This window comes from Balaenoptera acutorostrata, chromosome 1 (assembly GCF_949987535.1).
Source record: "Balaenoptera acutorostrata chromosome 1, mBalAcu1.1, whole genome shotgun sequence".
NCBI lineage: Eukaryota > Metazoa > Chordata > Mammalia > Artiodactyla > Balaenopteridae > Balaenoptera > Balaenoptera acutorostrata.
In genome coordinates this window covers 163,114,703-163,134,764 of record NC_080064.1, presented here as the reverse complement: position 1 = coordinate 163,134,764, position 20,062 = coordinate 163,114,703, and the positions used below count along the sequence as shown (strand labels likewise).

Here is a 20,062-nt window from a genome sequence, read left to right as displayed (position 1 = left end):
GGGAGCAGTTTAAGGGAAAGGGGAGGTGCCTTGCTCTCTAATCCCTTTAGGCTATATAGCACCCACTTCATCCTTGCTGAGCCCAGATTCCAGGCAAGTAGGAAAGAAACTGAAAGCAGAGTCTCAGCCCTCCTTGAACCGGTTACCTGTCTCTTGGGCCAGAAGCAGCAGCAGCAGGAGAAGCCATCCATGCTGAAGAGGCAGCTGCTCTCACCACCTGCTCTCTACCACCCTACCCTGGCCTCTTTCCCTTGCCCCTCCCTTGAGAGCCTCTTCATTTCCTCCACTGCCTGGCTGGGCTCAGAGGGAGACACCCCCCCCACCCCACCCCCCCCGAAATGAAACACCAGAGGCTGGCGCTGCTTGCAGAGCAATCTTCATGCTGTGTCGGTGTGGGCCTCAGCAAAACCACAAATTGAGATTTGCTTTAGATTCCCTAGTGTTTTTTTGGAAACCTTTCTCCCTTTCTGCAATTCCACCCCTGCTCCCACCCTGAGGTCCTTCCTTAACTATTCCTGCTGAGAAACTAATTCATACTAAGGAGTTAATGATGACTCAGTGGGCCATCTTTCCCAGGGATATTTGCATCACTAAAAGACCAGATAAAAAGAATATCTAAAATGTATTGAGTGCTTGCTGGGTGCTAGGTGCTATGCTAAGAAGATAATGACTTACCCTAGGGAATACGCGGACAATGGTGGAATTTCAAGCAAGCTGACACCAGGTGGAACAGAGGTATCTTCCTGGTTGTTTTAAAATCATACCTTGTAGACAACCGCTATGCAAGCCTACCTAGGGGGAATAGTCGGTGGAGGATATAGATGATCAGCACTATTTTTTCGTTAACTTTGAAACTTTAGAGCTATCTTCTTTGTCTATGGATTGGGGGTAAATGTATGGATTAGGTTTGTTTGTTTTTATCCACTCATTCAATCAACAAATATTTATTGAGTGCCTACTCTGAGCCAAGCACTGGGGTAGGTGCTGGAGATACAGCAGTGATCCAGACAGCCAGAGCCCTGCTCTCCTGGAGCTCGCAGGACAGTGGGGGGAGACAGACAATCAAGAGACAATAAAAGAGAATTACAGGGGCTTCCCTGGTGGCGCAGTGGTTGAGAGTCTGCCTGCTAATGCAGGCGACACAGGTTCGAGCCCTGGTCTGGGAGGATCCCACATGCTGCGGAGCAACTAGGCCCGTGAGCCACCACTACTGAGCCTGCGTGTCTGGAGCCTGTGCTCCGCAACAAGGGAGGCCACGATAGTGAGAGGCCCGCGCACCACAATGAAGAGTGGCCCCCGCTTGCCACAACTAGAGAAAACCCTCACAGAAACGAAGACCCAACACAGCCAAAAATAAATAAATTAATTAATTAAAAAAAAAAAAAAGAGAATTACAGATTGTGCTCATCCCTGCAAACAAAATGGACCCAGGAGGGTGATGGAGATAAACCAGGGAGCGGGGAGGAGACCTCCGGGAGGGGGTAAGGTGGTTTTTTCCTGCATCATTCCTGCGCTGCTTCTTAGCCCTATCTGCTCCTTCTTCCTCCTTCACCCACCTGTGGCTCTACTCTTCTCCATCCAAACACACTCCTGGGAGTTCTCGGCCAGTTTTATGGCTTTAACCACCTTCTATACATCTCCCAAATTTATATCTCCAGCCCCAACAAATCCTATGAGAGCACCAAACCCGTAAATTCAACTGTCAACCTCATTGTCACCCCTGGAAAGTCTACCAGCAACTCGAAATTAATATGCCCCAAAAAAGACATTGATTCTCCAGCTCCCCCAACTTGTTTCTGCTCTCCTGACCCTGTACTCAGTAAAACACACCACTATCCCCTCCAACAGCTCAAACGAAAAGTTTAGGAGTTGTTTCTTTTTTGCATTTTTAAATATTTGGAATAGGTAATTGTGATAGGCAGAATAATGGCCCTTAAAGATGTCCATATTCAAATTCCCGAAATCTGCGAATGTTACCTTACATGGCTAAAGGGACTTTGCACTTGGGGTTAAATTAAGAACCTCGTGATGGGGAGATTATCCTGGATTGTCTGGGAGGGTTGAATCTAATCACAGGAGTGCTTAAAAGGATCTCTGGCTGGCTTAGCATCACTAATCATTAGGGAAATGCAAATCAAAACCACAATGAGATGTCACCTCACACCTGTCAGAACTGCTATCATCAAAAAGATAACAAATAACAAGTGTTGGTGAGGATGTGGAGAAAAGGGAAGACTTGTGCACTGTTGGTAGGAATGTAAATTGGGGCAGCCAATGTGGAAAACAGTATGGGGATTCCACAAAAAATTAAAAATAGAACTACCATACAGTCCATCGATTCCACTCCTGAGTATTTATCCAAAGAAAACAAAAACACTAATTAAGAAAGATATATGCACCCCTATGTTCATTGCAGCTTTATTTACAATAGCAAGATATGGAAGCAACCTAAGTGCCCATCAGTAGATGAATGTATAAAAAAGATGTGGTACGTATACATACAATGAAATATACTCAGCCATAAAAAAGAATGAAATCTTTGCAACATTTCAACAAGAATGAAATCATTTGCAACAACATGGATGGACTTAGAGTGTACTATGCTAAGTGAAATAAGTCAGACAAAGACAAATACTGTATGATTTCACTTATATGTGGAATCTAAAAAACAAAACAAATGGACAAACATAAAATAGAAACAGAGGGGGCTTCCCTGGTGGTGCAGTGGTTGGGAGTCTGCCTGCCAGTGCAGGGGATGCAGGTTCGAGCCCTGGTCTGGGAGGATCCCACATGTCACGGAGCAACTGGGCCCGTGAGCCACAACTACTGAGCCTGCACATCTGGAGCCTGTGCTCCTCAACGGGAGAGGCCGTGACAGTGAGAGGCCCGCGCACCGCGATGAAGAGTGGCCCCTGCTCGCCGCAACTGGAGAAAGCCCTCGCACAGAAACAAAGACCCAACACAGCCAAATAAATAAATAAATAAATAAATAAATAAATAAATAAATAAATAAATAAATAAAAATAGAAACAGAGTCATAGATACAAAGAACAAACAGGTGGTTGCCAGAGGGGAAGGGGGAAGGGGAGGGGAGAAATATGTGAGGGAGATTAAGAGATACAAATTTCCAGTTGCAGGGTAAATGAGTCACAGGTATGAAATGTACAGTGTGGGGAATACAGTCAATAATAATGTAATATCTTTGTATGGTGACAAATGGTAACTACACTTATTGTGGTAATCATTTTGAAATGTATAGAAATATCAAATCACTATGTTGTGTAAAAGGAACTAACATAGTGCTGTAGGTCAATTATACCACAAAAACAAGCAAACAAGCTGATAGAAAAAGAGATCAGATTTGTGGTTACCAGAGACAGTGGGTGGGGGGAGGGGGAATTGGATGAGGGCAGTAAAAAGGTACAAACTTCCAGTTCTAAGATAAATAAGTACTAGGGTGTAATGTACAACATGAGGAATTTAAGAACACTGCTGTATGTTACATATGGAAGTTGTTAAGGAGTAAGTAAATCCTAAGAGTTCTCATCACAAGGAAAACATATTTTTCTATTTCTTTAATTTTGTATCTATATGATATGATGGATGTTCACTAAACTTACTGTGGTAATCATTTCATGATGTACGTAAGTCAAATCATTGTGCTGTACACCTTAAACTTATATGGTGCTGTATGTCGATTATATCTCAGTAAAACTGGAAAGAATAAAAAGGACCTCTGGCTGTGGTCAGAGGGATATGACTATGGAAGGACATTAGAGACATGCAACATTGCTGGCCATGAACCAAGGAATATGGGCAGCCTCTAGAAGCTAGAAAAGGCAAGGCAACAGATTTTCCTCTATAGCCTCCAGAAAGGAACACAACCTTTCTGACACCTTGATTTTAACCCAGTGAAACCCAGGTCAAACCTCTGATGTGCAAAATTATATGATAATAAATTTGGGCTGTTTTAAGCCACTGCATTTGTGGTAATTTGTTATAGCAGCAATAGAAAACTAAGAAAGTAACATAGTCACATGATTCAAAATTCAAGAAATACAAAATGATGTACAATGACAAGACTCCTTCTCACCCTGCCCCCACCCACCTAGTTCCCCTCCCAAAAAGTACCCAGTGCTACCAACTTCTTGGTATATTCTTCCAGAGATATTTTATGCATATATAAGCAAATGGGACTAGATGTATTTTTCCCCTTTTATTATATACCAATGGTAGTATACTGTACATACTGTTAAGACATTTTTTAACACAGCGATATATACTAGAGATTTTTCTTTGGAGTTTTTCATTGTTTTATTCTGGTTCCACAGCATTCCATTGAATAGATATACCATAATTATTCAGACAGTCCCTTTTTGATGCTTTTTCCCAAGCTTTCCTATCACAAACAACGCTCAATGGAAAAAAAAAAAAACACAACCTTGAACTAGCAGCATTTTGCACAGGAATAAGTGTGTCTGTGGGACAAATTCCAGGAGTCATCCTAGATCCTTCCTTTCCTTCATCCCCATCCAATTCAGTGTCACATCCTATGAGTTCTATCTCCACTTCTTTCCTAGTGCTCCATCTCCATCCGTTTCAAGCCACTCTCATCTCTGGCTGGGGACAGCACAGTGGACGCATCTATGTGAGAGTTTGGTATGGAAGGCCCTCCATTCCCTAAGCTTGCATCTTGCCCTTTTGGGGAAGAGCTCTCTTAGGACCTTGGGTTTCTTGTCTCTGAAATATGATCAATGAGACTAGGTGTCCTGATTTTTTGTGGATAAATGAATGGTGTTTGCCAAGACTTTAGTGATGGGGCTCCAGTTAGAGGCTCTCAGATAAAAGAAACTTGTTCAACCTGAAAGGAAGATCAGACAAGTATCTCGGCGTCCTGGAATAGACAACATCTTTTTTTTTCTTTTTGAATAACTACTTTGGGAGCGGTCCATAGGCATTAAGAACATACATAAAATGACACACCACTGTTGATAATGAAAAAAACAGCATTTGATCATTTCCAGCTTTATAAATTTTAAAAAAATGATTCAGTTACAACAAAAAATGTTTAGATACTTTAGCAAGTATCACCTTGCAGGACCATAATCACATTTAAGCCACTGACTTACTCTTTTTTTTTTTTAATTTATTTTATTTATTTATTTTTGGCTGCATTGGGTCTTCGTTGCTGTGCACGGGCTTCCTCTAGTTGTGGTGAGCGGGGGCTACTCTTCATTGCAGTGTGCGGGCTTCTCATTGCAGTGGCTTCTCTTGTTGCAGAGCATGGGCTCTAGGCTCACGGGCTTCAGTAGTTGTGGCACGCGGGCTTAGCAGTTGTGGCTCACAGGCTCTAGAGCGCAGGCTCAGTAGTTGTGGCGCACGGGCTTAGTTGCTCCGCGGCATGTGGGATCTTCCCGGACCAGGGTTCGAACCCGTGTCCCCTGCATTGGCAGGCAGATTCTTAACCACTGCGCCACCAGGGAAGCCACTGACTTACTCTTAATGGAAAAAATTCACACTGCATCTATTTACTATAGTATTTCTAAGCATAATTACAGCGGATTGAATGCGATGTGATATACATCAAAATTCATATGGATGTCATAGAATGACAGCATTGTACAAGTAACATTAATGACCTCCAACAAACACATGTTAAATTAGACTGGCCAAGCTAAATGGAATGTTGGAGCCAAACAGAAATGTAGTGGAATTCAGATTGTCTAGTAAGACTTGAAACTATACATTAGGATGACGTAAAAACTAGATACTGGTAGAACCCTAACAAAATACTAGCAGCAACTGTTACAGCCCTCTTAAAATCTTTTCAAAATCTAGCAAATAAGGATAATACCATTTTTGAGAGAGTATAAAACTTTATATACTTCAGCATAACCTATTTGCTTTAAATCAGGCATTTATTTTTAAGACTGGGAGTATATTCCAGCTGTTGCTTTTCATAAAAGTTTTAAAATTAAGCGGATTTAATGCTGGAATGCAGAATCCTCCTTGGGCATAAAAACCCCAAAATGAACTGTAAATATATCTTGGTTCAGAAAGCAAGATATTTGAATCACTTGAAGTTTGCAGTACTAAATAAAATATCAACATCTTTTAGCTAGGTTGTTTGAAGGGCCAAGCAATAATTTGAGGACTGTCCTAATTCAGTGCCCAATGCTGAAAGTATATATAAAACTCCTACTTGTTACAGCAGGCCATGGAGAAAGCCAGAAATACTTTTCAATTTCAGGCATAAATTAAGAAAATAACACCTAATAAGCTCTCTTGCTTACAGCACAAAGAAACACTGGCAAAACTCTTAATTCCTAGATGCATGTGCTGTTCTCAGTTTTGTTTTTTGTTTTAAAGTTCATTGACTAAGAGGAAGGGAACTGGGGAAAGGAGGAGGACTAAATGAAAACATTTTAAATGGAATGGAACGAGTTTGGCTCTTAGATATCTGAACAATAAGATTTTTAAAGGAGCTACATAGGTAGCCAAGCAGATTAAAACAAAGCTGCCTGCATGTAGTTCAAATACAGTTTACCTGGTATAAATGAAGACCATGGAATAGACGTCATCTTAATTGCAACTCTAATATGTGTTTTCCTCTTGTGGGTTTCCAAAACATCTAATGGACCAGGAACAAGATAAGAGTTTTTAGGAGTGGAGACAAATTCACTTTGAATAAGACCCTGAGATTAAAATTCTGCCTTTATTCTATTTAGCTACAGCCTAAACCCTACCCTGAGGGTGCTTGGGGAAATTCCAGGATGGGAACTGGTTCAGAGAGTCCAGTCCTGGTAGAGGAAATAAAAGTAGTCAAGAAAGGAGTACTGCCGAGGTGAGGCCCCTGTCACTAGAAATCTGAAAATGAAAACCCAGGGAGATAACAAAGGAACGCATCAGATTTATGTCACGTTTGCCTAAGCATAATCTCTCTTCCCTTATAATAAAAATTTTAGCAGGTATTTATTGATCATTTACTGTGTGTCATGCATTTTCACAAATGCTTTTATTTAATCTTCCTAACATCCCCATTTTCCCATTTTGCAGATAAGGAAACTAAGGGTCAGGGAGAATTTTCGTTTTCTAGACTTTAAATGGTTGAGCCCCTCATCACACAGTAAAAACTAAGGACATGTGGAAACCTTGATAACATTCTTGAACAGTTACAATACACATAAGGGTGGATGATCTCCACAATGAATTTCAGTCTGTTAATACGTACAGTAATATACACATATGCTCCAGACAGCAGTGTTGTGTAAGATCGCAGACTCTATAGTGAGACTTCCTGGGTTCAAGCCTGGTTCCATCATTACCAGCTGTGTGGTCTGGGACAAACTCCTTTCTCTCTCTGGGACTATTTACCTTATGGGGTTGTTGAGAGGATTACATGACTGAAGATAGTTAAAGCACTTAGAGCAGTGTGTGGCACTCAGTTAATGTTGGGCGCCTGTCCCGGTTCATATGGTTTAGCCAGCGTACCAGCCCTGGGCTGGATGACACACAGAAAGCACTCACCGCAAGGATGGTCTCCTGGAATCCTCACATCATCCAACAACGAAATCATTCTTCCTTTTCTACAGTAGAGGGGTCTGAAACTCCAAAACTACCCCAATGTCACACAATCATCTAAGTAGCAGCATTGAAATCCAAACCCTGCTTTGTCTGCTTTTGAAGTCTGGTCTCAGTAACAAGCACAGAAGCTGGCGGTGCTGGCGTGTGTCCTGTTCTCTGGCAAATCTGAGACATGATCTGCTCTCCCTGCTTACAGGTACAGGGACCCGTGCACACGCATGCACAGGCACATGCACATGCAATATTGCAGTGGGAAACTTCCCCCGCGCCTGTGCCTTTTGCTGACTACACACCCAACAATTTCTGGTCTGAAAGGCACTTTCCCAGAATGGAGTTGACAGCGGTTTTGGAAATGACTCAAACTAATTGAATTCTTGACATGGCAAGTTGCTGGGGACATTGGATCCTTCTTATTTCCAGCTGCATGAAAGCAAGAAGCTTTGCCAAACCAAAGAAGATCAAGCCATGGGAGAGAATACACGTTCAGTGCCAGATGCTCTTTATAGCAGTAAACAAATGGTTCGACCACCTTAAACTTTTGGTTTTCATAATTCAGTGTCCAGGTGGGGGAGGGTAACAAGCAGAGGGGTGCATGGGAGAATTTTTGCACCTGTCTACAATACAATAATGATCCTGCTGAGAGGTCCCTTGAAGATGAAACAGAAAATACTTGCAAAAAGTAAGCAATGACAAGATTTCTCATCACACAGCTCCTTACCACCATACTCCATCCTGCACACACCCCTCTCTCTTACAATTAAAAGGCCTCAAAATTTCCACCATGTAGGAAATTAGTCTCTCTCCCTCTCTTCCCCTTTCCTCCTCCTTCCCATCCTCTCTCTGTTTTTCTCTTCCAGGAAGAAACTCTTGAATGTCAAACGCTAGACATTATCTAGTACAGACCATCAACTTGAAAGTCAGGAAAACCTGGGTTTGAATCCTTGTTATGGCACATTATGCAAGTTACTTAAACCCTCTGTGATTCAGTTACCTCATCTGTAAAATGGGCTTAAAAATAATACTTACCTGATGGGACTGGTGTGAGTACTGAATGAGCTAATGCTTGTAAGATCCTTAGGGCAGAGCCTGGCACATAGCCTATGCCCCCAAAATGTTCCTCGTAGTATCACCCAATCCACCCTCTTCATTTTACAGACAAGGAAACTGGATTTAGAGAAAAGTGATCTATCCAAAGTCATATGGTGAGTGAATGGCAGAGCCAAGTCTGGGTCCAGGCACCCCAGCCAGGCCCTCTTCCTGCTGTACCACACATCGCATAGTATATTTCCCGCCAGTCATGACCTTCGAGCAGAATGAGGTTGGGACGCTTTCCGGTTGGTCATGTCCGTGCTGAGCTGCTGAGTTCGGCAGAGCCAGGGCCAAGAGCATCCTGGGTTGCTGGCCCCGCTGTGGTCAGGGGCCAGCTGAGCATGAGGGGAAGTGCTGCTTACGTCTCATAATGACGCACAGTCTCCAGGACTATCACACCCTGCTAGAGCCAATTTCCACAGAGCGCTGAGCAACCATCCTCTTAATATTAATTTACATTCTGGAAGCTGAAGCTCCAGAAAAGTTGACTGGATAGTGTCACCCTCAACAGCTTTCAAATGTTCTGGTAACAGACAAAACCTCTGCCTCCAAACCAGCCTCCAATCCACATCCCTGAGGCCTGAGGCGCTCGCACGCTCTCTATCTCTCTGTCTGTCTGTCTGTCTGTCTCTCTCTCTCTCTGCCCCCCAGGACCCTCTCCCAGTGCTGACAGACTGCAGAGACTGGATCGTTGTCTGTACTATGACCTGTTTTTGCCCACATGGTACCATTTCACCCCAAATGTTCTTCCCTCTCCCTTTTCGTAAAGAACACACACACACACGTACATACACACGCACCATCACCCACATGCCCAAGGGCTTTTGTTCCCTAGGGAAAGTGTTCAAATCGTCCACAACAATATTTGGTTCCAGCGTGGGAGGATCAGAAACCTGCAACCGGGGCAGGTGCAGTTCCGGGTGTTTCCAGAGATAACAGACCCATTAGTTCTGACAAACGTTCCCACATTCCTGCCTCTAATCTGTGCCAAACTTTCCAAATCCAGCCAGAGCCTGGAGCTCCTCGCAGACCATCCAGGATGTCTCTGATCTAGTCAGTGGCCGGGTGGCCACGGCTGCACAGACCAACAAAGTTTTTCTCACGTGTCAGCCAGCCACACCCTCCGCTCACAACAAACAGAGGCAAGGGGATATGGGGGCTAACTGGCCTGGAAGATGGGAGGGGAGGGAGGGATCATGTTGATGATGATGGTAATTCTGTAGCGGAAAGATCACTGGCCTGGAAGGCAGGAGGCCTGTGTCCTAATCCTGGCCACTGAGTGAAGTGCATGCTCTTGGGCCAGTCACTTAACCTCTCTGTGCCTCGGCGCCCTCACCTGCTATAGCAGTGGGCTTGCCTGGAGGGTCTGAAGGAAGTCTCTCAGGGTAAGGTTTCTATAGTGACCATCTTCAGTCCCGATGGCACACATGGGCAATTAGGGGCAAACCACGGCAGGGCTCAGCGTTAACCAGAATTCTCACCACTTCCAGCCACTTCTGGCTCACACTTTCTCCCCAGTGAAAGGTCAAAAGGAAGGACTCTTGCAAAGTGGGTAAATGCCAAAGAGGATTTGTTCACTTGGGGGCAAGGGTCAAGGGTCTGGGCTGGTCCCCAAGTCCTTCTGATGTCCTTTTTAACATTTTTGGAGCCCAAGGCAGGGCCCAAGTTATCTACAAGCTCCAAGTCCATCTGCCTCTTGGGCTTCAGAGACGGAAAGCAGAGCTCTCAGCGGCAGTTAGGAGACTTGCCAGATGGCTGGCTGGTCATGGCAGAGCTGACCTAATCCAGGTCCCCTACCTCCTACTCCAGAGCTAGGAAGCGTTGGCATGTGTGACAGCAGTGGTGGCCTCTGTGACAGACAGTGTCAGCTTGTGCTGCAGGCTCCCCCATCACTAAGGCTTAGAGGCAGTGAGAGAACAGTGCAGGTTCCCGTTCCCCTTCAACCTTAAGGGTTCAATTCACCCTTCTTCTCCCACTTGACATCTGTCTTCCCTTGCTGACTGTCCAAACTGTAGACTTGAGACTGCAGCGCCAGGGCAGAAGCAACATCCTAATGTACTCTGTTAGCCAGGACCTCCAATTGCATAGTGTCAAATATCTAGAATATAATCCTTTCTAGATATAGCTCCTAATGACTCTGTTTCTCTTATAAAACCTTAACTATTACAGATAATGAAGATATGACATGTCAATATTTGTGGATGCACCTAATGCAGTCCTTCAAGAAACAATTACAGCCTGAAATGTGAGTATTAGAAAAGCTGAAAATCAACGGTCTCAGCAACTATTTCAAGTAACAAACAAATAAAAAAACAAGAGAACCACAAAGAAGAGCAAATCAAACCCAAAGAAAGTAGAAGGAAGGAAATAATAACTAGAAGAGTGGAACATTCATACAATAGAAAAGTCACACAATAGAGAAAATCAACAAAGCCAGGAATGAACTCTTTACAAAGATTGATCAAACTGGTAAACCTCTAGCAAAACTGTTCAAGAAAAAGAAAAAAAATACACTTAACAATATTAGAAGTAAAAAGTAACACGTTACTAAAGACGCTACATACATTAAAATGATAAAAAGAGGATATCAAGAATAATTTTATTTTGATAAATTTGACAATTTTTTAAAATTGGCAAATGCCTTGAGAAATAGAGCATGTCAAAACTGACACAAGAAAAAAATTAAAAAATATAATACTCCAATATCTATTTAAACATTGAATGAATACTCCAATATCTATTTAACACTGAATGAATACTCCAATATCTATTTAACATTGAATGGATACTCCAGTATCTATTTAAACTTTGACTCTATTCTTAAAAACCTTTCCACAAAGAAAACTCCAGGTCCAGGTAGCCTCATTGGTAAATTCCCTCAAACATTTAAAGAAGAAATAGCACCAATCTTAGACAAACTCTTCCAGATAATTGATAAAGAAGAGACATTTCTTAACTCATTTTATGAGGCCAGCATAAATTTAATAACAAACTTGAAAAGGACATTACAAGAAATGAAAATTACAGACCAGTCTCTTTCTCATGAATGTAGACACAAAAGTTGTAAACAAAATATTAGCAAACAGAAACTATTTGTGTATCAAAAATCACTGAACTGTACACTTAAAAGGGTGAATTATTGTGTGTAAATCATATCTCAATAAATCTGACTTCTAATAAAGGAAAAATGGATCTTAACTCACACATTATCAAACTTCCAATAGATTGTAGATATATATAAATGTGAAAAGCAAAACAATAAGGCTCTTAGAAAAAAAATAGGAAGATGTCTTCATGACCTTAAGGTAGGCAAAAATTTTTGTAACAAGTTTTTAAAAACTACTAATTATGGGCTTCCCTGATGGCACAGTGGTTGAGAATCTGCCTGCCAATGCAGGGGACATGGGTTCGAGCCCTGGTCTGGGAAGATCCCACAAGCCGCGGAGCAACTGGGCCCGTGAGCCACAACTACTGAGCCTGCGCGTCTGGAGCCTGTGCTCCGCAACAAGAGGGGCCGCGATAGTGAGAGGCCTGCGCACCACGATGAAGAGTGGCCCCCGCTTGCCACAACTAGAGAAAGCCCTCACACAGAAACGAAGACCCAACTCAGCCATAAATAAATGAATTAATTAATTTAAAAAAAACCCAAAAACTACTAATTATAAGGGGGAAAACTGATCAATTTGACTGCATTGAAATTCATATCTTCTGCTCATCAAAAAGCACCATTAAGAGAGTAAAAACATCAGCCACAATCTGGGAGAAGATATTTGTAGTACATATATCCAACAAAGGACTTTATTCCAGAATAAATAAAGAACTCCTACTAATCGATAAGAAAATTTTAGATAACCCACTTCACAAAAGAGGATATCCAAATGTCCAATTTTATTAGTCATCTGGAAATACAAATTACAACCTCAATGGGGCCCACTGCATATTCACTAGAAGACTAAAGTGGAAAAGATAGGCAATAGCCCGTATTGGTGAGGATATGGAACAACTGGACCTTTCAAAACATTGGTATTGGAAATGTTAATTGATACAATCACTTTGGAAAACTGTCAGTATTTACTCAAGCAAAACACTTGCAAGCCCTATTATCTAGCAGTTTTACTCCTACGCATATATCCAACAGTAATATGTACACATGTTCACCAAAAGACAAGTACAAGCAACACTGCTAGCAATAGTCAAATACAGGAGACACCCCAAATATCCATCAGTGGTAGAATGGATAAATAATGATGATATATTCATAACATGGAATACTAAAGACAATGAAAATTCTACAACAGCATGCAATAACATCATGTTGAGTGACAAAAGCCAGATAAAAAAGAATTCATACCATATGATTCCATTCATATAAAATTCAAAAATAGGCAAAGACAGTATAAGCTGTTAGAAGCCAAGAGATGGGTTACCTTGCTGGTTTTTTTTTTTTTTTTTTTTTTTTTGAGATTGGTTACTCTTGAGGAAAGTCTCAATGACTGGCAGGGTAGTTGAAGGGGTTTCTGGCGATGGGGTTGTAATGTCTTGTTTCTTGATTTACGAGCTTGATTACATGGATGTGTACAGTCTGTGAAAACACTGTACACTTGTGATTTCTGTATTACACTTCCATAAAAAATGTTTATATAGAAAAAATTAAGTGGATGGGAACATGGCAAAAATTGTTGTATCCATTTAACCAAGGAAAATTGAGTAGGGGAAGAATTAGCTTTAGGACAGAGGAAGACTTCAAGAATCTGAGCCTGTTTGCCAAAGATCTGTGTGATTTTCCTTCAGGCTCCACAATTAGGTAGAAGGACTGACTGAGGTCGGTCAGCAATTTGAAGAGAGTGTCACAGAGACTGACCAGTCCTTTATGAATGCAGAGTCTGATGGCATTCTGGGCCTGGGATACCCCTGCTTGGCTGCTGAAAGGGTGACCCTGGTGTTCGACACAATGGCCCGGAAGCTGGTGGATCTACCCGTGTTTTCTGTGTACACGAGCAGGTAAGGCCCGTCAGACCCACCAGGTTAAGGTTATGACTATAGGGAGACAACATGTCTAGACTTACCAGTCACTACACCTGGGTTGGAGCTCTTGCTTGGTCTTGTATTAGCTGTGTGATTTGGGGCAAAACACTTACCCTCTCTGAATATTGAGAAAATGCGGTTTGCCTCAAAGTCGTTGAAAAAAGGACTTTGTAAACTGTACCACACTGGAGTAATTAAAGAATCTCTGGGATTGGACATTCATTTATGCAGTGAATAAATATTTATCAAGCCCCTATTATGTGCTCACCATGTTACTAGGCACTGGGAACACAACGGAACAAGAGAGACAGTCCCTGCCCTCAAAAAGCTTAATTCTAGTGGGAGGAGGCAGGAAAAAAAATTCAAATGTTAGCTGACAATAAGATAATTACACATTAATGGATGGAATAACAAAATGTAGTATATACATACAACAGAAAATTATTCAGCCTGAAAGAGGAAGAAAATTCTAACAGTAGTGGAATTCATAGAGACAGAAAGTAGAATGGTGGCTGCCAGGGGCTGGGGAAGGAACAAGCAGGAAGTTATTGAATGGCTATAGAGTTTCAATTTTATAGGATGAAAAGGTTCTGGGGATTGGTTGCATAACCATGTGAATATACTTAACACTACTGAACTGTACTCTTAAAAATGGCTAAGAGGGTCAATTTTATGTGTTCTTTGCCAATTTATACAATTTTTTAAATTGCATGTTGTGGTTGGAAAAGGTCATGAGACTCACCAGCCCTCGGGCACGTTTACCTGGGGTCCTGGGAGGGTCAGGGAGGAGATTTCTTACCTCTCTGACTCCTTCCCAAGGAAACTTGGCCTGAGCTTACCCTGTTTCAGCAGAAGCCCATTTCTCTCGCTCTCCTCTCTCACATGGAGAGCCTTGAATCTCCTCCATCAAATGGCTTCCTCTCCAGCCTGATTGCAGTGGAGACCAGGCCTGGACAGAACTGTGAGCGAGAGGGCAGGTGTCTGGACACCTCGCTTCTTCCTTTCAGAGCTTCCTACTCCCTTTCGGCCTGGAAAGATGTGAATTGTGGTGGAAAACAGCAAAGACTTTGCAGTCAGACTGACCTGGATTTAAATCCCCCCCTCTTGGGACTTCCCTGGGGGCTCAGTGGTTAAGAATCTGCCTGCCAATGCAGGGGACATGGGTTCGAGCCCTGGTCCAGGAAGATCCCACATGCCGCAGAGCAACTAAGCCCGTGCGCCACCACTACTGAGTCTGCGCTCTAGAGCACGGGAGCCACAACTACTGAGCCCACGTGCCGCAACTACTGAAGCCCGCGTGCCTAGAGCCCATGTTCCGCAACAAAGAGAAGCTACCGCAATGAAAAGCCCGTGCACCACAACAAAGAGTAGCCCCTGCTCGCCGCAACTAAAGAAAGCCTGCGTGCAGCAACAAAGACCCAACGCAGTCAAAAATAAATTAATTAATTTAAAAAAAAGGAAATCTCCCCTCTTGCATTGCTTCATCTCCCTGAGTCTCATTTTTCTCAAATGGACACTAGGTTGACGTGAGAATTAATAAGATGAGGCAGGGAAAATTCCTAGCACAGCGCCTTGCATAAAGGCCATCAACAAACATCAGTTCCTCCCACCTCGTGCCTTGAAAACTGTTTTCCTTGGATTCCTACAGATATCTACTTCCCTTCCCCTTTACTGCCCTGCATACAAGGCCCCAATTTTTGTCTTTCTCTGATCCTTTTCCTCCTGAAAACAAATCAGTTTTAGGTCCTATTTCTGCAGGATCCTGCTAGGTGGCAGAACATATTCTGAGAAATCAACACAATATTAATAAATGTTCAAGCTCCAGTAAGTCACTTCGTGTTCAATTAGTGTCTTTGCCTAATATGAAAGAGGGAATACTGTGGAACTTCCAGGCACCACCACAATGGTGGAGAAGGTACTCGGGGCAAAGGCGTCTTTGGGGACGCCTCAAGTCTCATGGTGACTGCACGCCCCCGATGGTCCTGGCCTTGGTGCTGCATGAGCTCTGCTTGACCGGGTCTGTGCTCCCCATTTCTCACCTCCCTACCCCTTCTACCCAAGAAGCAGGAGGATAGTCACAAATCATTGAGCAGAGTTGTTCCTATTGTTTGCCCAAGAGGCTCAGACTAATCAACTTGCAGCAGTCAGAGGCCCTGGTCTCAAAGCACAGGCAGATATTTCTGCCTATCTAGGTACTTGGTGTGAGTGACCAGACCAAGAAGCAGGGGCCTGGCTGAGACTCGCCCCTAAGGTTTTCCAGTGGCCCTTCCTTGAAAATCTGCCTTACTTTCCATGTAGTGACACAGGAGGTGGTGCAGGTAGCGAGCTGATTTTCAGAGGCTATGACCACTCCCATCTCTCTGGGAACATAGATTGAGTCCCAGTCACCAAACAAGGCTACTGGCAGATTGCAGTGGACACGTAAGTATCCTCCACAGAGTATTTACAGAATGAGGGAAGAACTCCTAACAGGCTCAAGTGAAATTGGATTAACTAAATTGACCTGAATGAAACTGCTGGTCACTGAGAGAGGGTGCTGGGAGCTGGCTGCATGAGGCTAGAATATGGAGGTGCTGAGCAGAGGGCAGGACGGGGCAGCAGACACACGGTACCAACTCTCAGCTTCCTTTCTTGTACATGTGGTGTATCTCCAATTCAACAGACAGTAAATACTAACACTCGGCCAACTACTCATTCAACATGAATTAACATGTAAGGCAAGGGCTGAGTGACACAGGGGTGCAAAAGCGAATTGGACTCAGATTTTGCCTTCACAAATCATTGCAGAAGATGACACCTATACACAAACTACTGCCATGTAGAGTAGAAGGTGGTCAGTACTCCATGAGATGGACCACCAAAGTGGCCCAGCAGAAAGGGCAAGACCACTTCTATCTGAAGAACTCCTCAAGGGTTTCATGGAGTGGGTGGCATTGATTGAGTCTACACACACACAGAGGCATGGAGCAATCAGGGAAAGTGCCACATACCTAGCACTGTACTAGACAGTGCAGGAATTCAAAGAAATGTAATTCAAGTTTCAATTCAGCTGAAGATAAGTTCCTGCAAGGGGACAGGCATGTGCTAGGCACAGAGATACAAAAGCCATAAAGGCTCCAATGTTTACTGTCTACTGAGGGTTTTTCAAACTGCAAGGATTTACCCATTTATGGGTCATGACATCATTTTAGGGGATCGTGACCTACATTTTTTAATGAAATGGGCTAAAATAGAAAAAATCAGAGTGCACTTCACATATTAAGGTTAAGTACAGTTTCATGAAATTTTTATTTCCTGCGTGTGTGTGTGCATGTGTGTGTGTGTACTGGGTCAAGAAGTAAATGTATTTCCTGCTATGCATCTCAGTCAAAAAAAAAAAAAAAAATTGAGAAACACTCATGTGGTGAGAGAGACCAAAATGGAAATTACTAACGTGCATCAGCAGATTAGAGAACCCAGCAGAGAGTGAGAGCTGCTGGGGTGCCAGGGAAGCTTAGGGGGAGAAAGGGGAAGGGGCAGGTAGGAGTAGCTGACGATGCTTCCTTTGTCCTCAGAATCCAGGTGGGAGGGACCATGATGTTCTTCTCCGAAGGCTGCAGGCCATTGTGGACCCAGGGGCCTCCCTCATCACAGGCCCCTCAAGCAGGAGCAAGCAGCTGCACAGATCCCTGGGGCAGAGCCCATGGATGGGGAATTGGGAGGCCTCTGAATGGATCCTCTGTGCTGTGTTTTCGTACACTGTGGAGTGTGTCAACATCGGTGTCCTGCTGGATGTCACCTTCACCATCAATGGGGTCCCCCACACCCTCCAACCAACTGCCTACACCCTGCTGGTGAGAACTGTTTCCTTATTCTGCAAGTCACAGGGCCATCCTCACATGCCTGCCACTTCTCCTTTCCAAACAGTCGCCTGTACTCAGGGTGCCTTTACCCCTTGCCTCCCTCCCATCTTATCCAGCTCTGAAAGCATTCGCTCTGGGAGGGGTGGTACTGCCGATGGCGGAAACACCGCTGGGCTGGTTCTAACTTCCTGTTCTGCCATGAAGCAGCAGCAAACCTTGGACAAGCCATTTCATGAGGTTTTCTGACATTGTCAGGTAGGACTTTTCAACTGACAAAGCTTAATCTCTTCAACCACCAAGTCAGACTGGGATATTATTAGCCCATTTTATAGATGAGGATACTCAGAGAGTTAAATGTTTCAAGATATGAGCTGCTAGAGGTAGGGGGATACGAAATAAGGTTATATCTCTTCTAACATTCAAGTTAACATTGTCCTCAAACAAGAAAATGTCTTGTTGCAGGCGATTGGTAAGTTTGGAGAGTGAGGTAGAAAGGGAACTTCCAGGTGTTTTGGAAATCTATGATCCTGAATTTTCAATATCGCGTTTCTTTGGCGACACACTTTAACACACCAACTTTGCCCAAGAGTCACCTGCAACATCAGGGTGACTGCACCAGGATGGAAGCACTAAGGCGTAGACAGAGGGCTTTACCTACCCCCATAACTTGATCTCCATTCACCCCTTCCCAAAGCCACCAAATATAAACAGACAATGCAAGTGAAAACAAATGTTTTGCTTTAAAACACAAGCTTCATGTCAAGTCTCCTAAGCTCCTCCAACAAAGGAATTCTAGAGCTGCCACTGTGAACACGATGCTGAGGACAAGCTACACATTTCAACTGTGCTAATTTCATTAGTCTATACACCTGTCCCCACTCCAACACCTCACACCCTCTCCCCTTCACCCGACGTGAGTCCCTGCTCACCCGCACACCCTTCCCTGTACCCATTATGGTGCTATTGTCCTTTTATGCTAGCAGTTTTCAATCAAAGCCACCTTAATCCATCGAGGATGCTGTCATAACTTTGCATTTTTATCCCCTTCCTCTCAAGAAGACTCGAAGCTCTCAGTGCATTTTCCCAAACCCTCATCAGCAACCTCAAATTTCAAGTGGTCGTTGGAAAGACAACTCCTGCCTGTTAGACCCCAAGTCTTTACCAAACCAAATAAGGTTGGGAGAGGTTATACTTCTCTCACGGATCAATGGATACCTACTTGCCTTATAACTTGAAGGAGCCACTCAAATGATTCTTCCCAGAACTTAGCAAGAGAGTAGCAGTGGCTAGCCACTTACAGAGCAATTACTCTCCCTTAAAAAATTAAGGTGAGCTTTGCTAGAAACTAAAGAAACCAGAATTTAAGCCAAGATCTTCTAATGCCAAACCTTTTGCTGTTCCAGCCATGCAACAAGGTTTCAGTTTTCCCAATCGTTAAGTTGGTGGTAAGGAGTGGACGTGTATAACAGATGAACAATTATCAAAATTGTAGAACTTAGAAGCCAAGACCTATGTATATGAAATTGTGCAAACACTTTTTTGAGTAAACATGTATAGGTATATGAAACGGAAGAAAGAACCAACCAACCAAAATTGTGAAGTGGCTGTCCAAGGCCATTTGGTATAGCTACCACTACTGCACAGTACAGCCTGTAGACAGCACTACTTCCTTCTTTCCCTATACGTCATTTATATTCTTCTTTCCAATTCCAGAAACTCATGGATGGAATGAAGTTCTTAATCAGTGGCTTTCAAGGTTCTGACATCCAACCTCCAGCTTGGTCCTTCCAGACCCTAAGCAATGTATCATTAAACAGTTTTACTGCCTTTGACCATGGGAATAACCATGTGGGGCTGGCCCCAGCAGTCCCCTAAGCAGGGGCCTTGTGTCCGTGCCAGCCTCCCTGGAAATTCACCTGGGCCTATTAGGTTGGGACATTCTCCACAGCTGTCAAAGTTATTTTCAACAGAATGCAGTTTTTCCAGAGCTGCAACCCAAATTAGAATGAAACAGATCATGAGAACACACACATACACACTCACACACATACTTCATACACCCACATACACACCAAATCCACCAACATCATAATGCAAGAATTAAGTTGTATGCCCATACTTTTTATCGCTTTTTGCTAATATTTTATTATGGAAATTTCCAAACATGTGCACAAGCAGAAATTATAGTACAATAAATCCCTGTGCAGCCCCACTCAGTTTCCACAACCCATCCACACATGGCAGGGCCTGTTTTATCTGTATCACCAGCTACTCCTCTCTCCAGCCCCACATACCTGGATTATTTTGAAGTAAAATTCTTAGCATCACATCATAAATCATCACATCAAATATTTATCCATAAACCCTTCTAATACAGGTATCCCCTGCTTTCCAAAAGTTCACTTTATACCATTTTGCTTTTATGAAAGACCTACATTAGTACCTGTTTTCCCTAAACTAAAGGAATCCAAAGAGGATTTTTGCACTTATGAAAAAAAGGCAGAAATCGAAAAAAACAGTCA

At 43.2% G+C, this 20,062-nt stretch overlaps 1 protein-coding gene across 1 annotated transcript; it reads left to right on the top strand.

The window, feature by feature from the left end:
- The first annotated feature begins 666 nt into the window (after positions 1-666).
- LOC130704860 (cathepsin E-like) lies at positions 667-19,415 on the top strand. Its single transcript, XM_057528965.1, is given in 6 exon segments — positions 667-735; positions 13,478-13,674; positions 15,997-16,119; positions 17,253-17,293; positions 17,296-17,531; positions 19,254-19,415. Coding segments are annotated over 6 exon segments (828 nt in total).
- Positions 19,416-20,062: the final 647 nt, after the last annotated feature.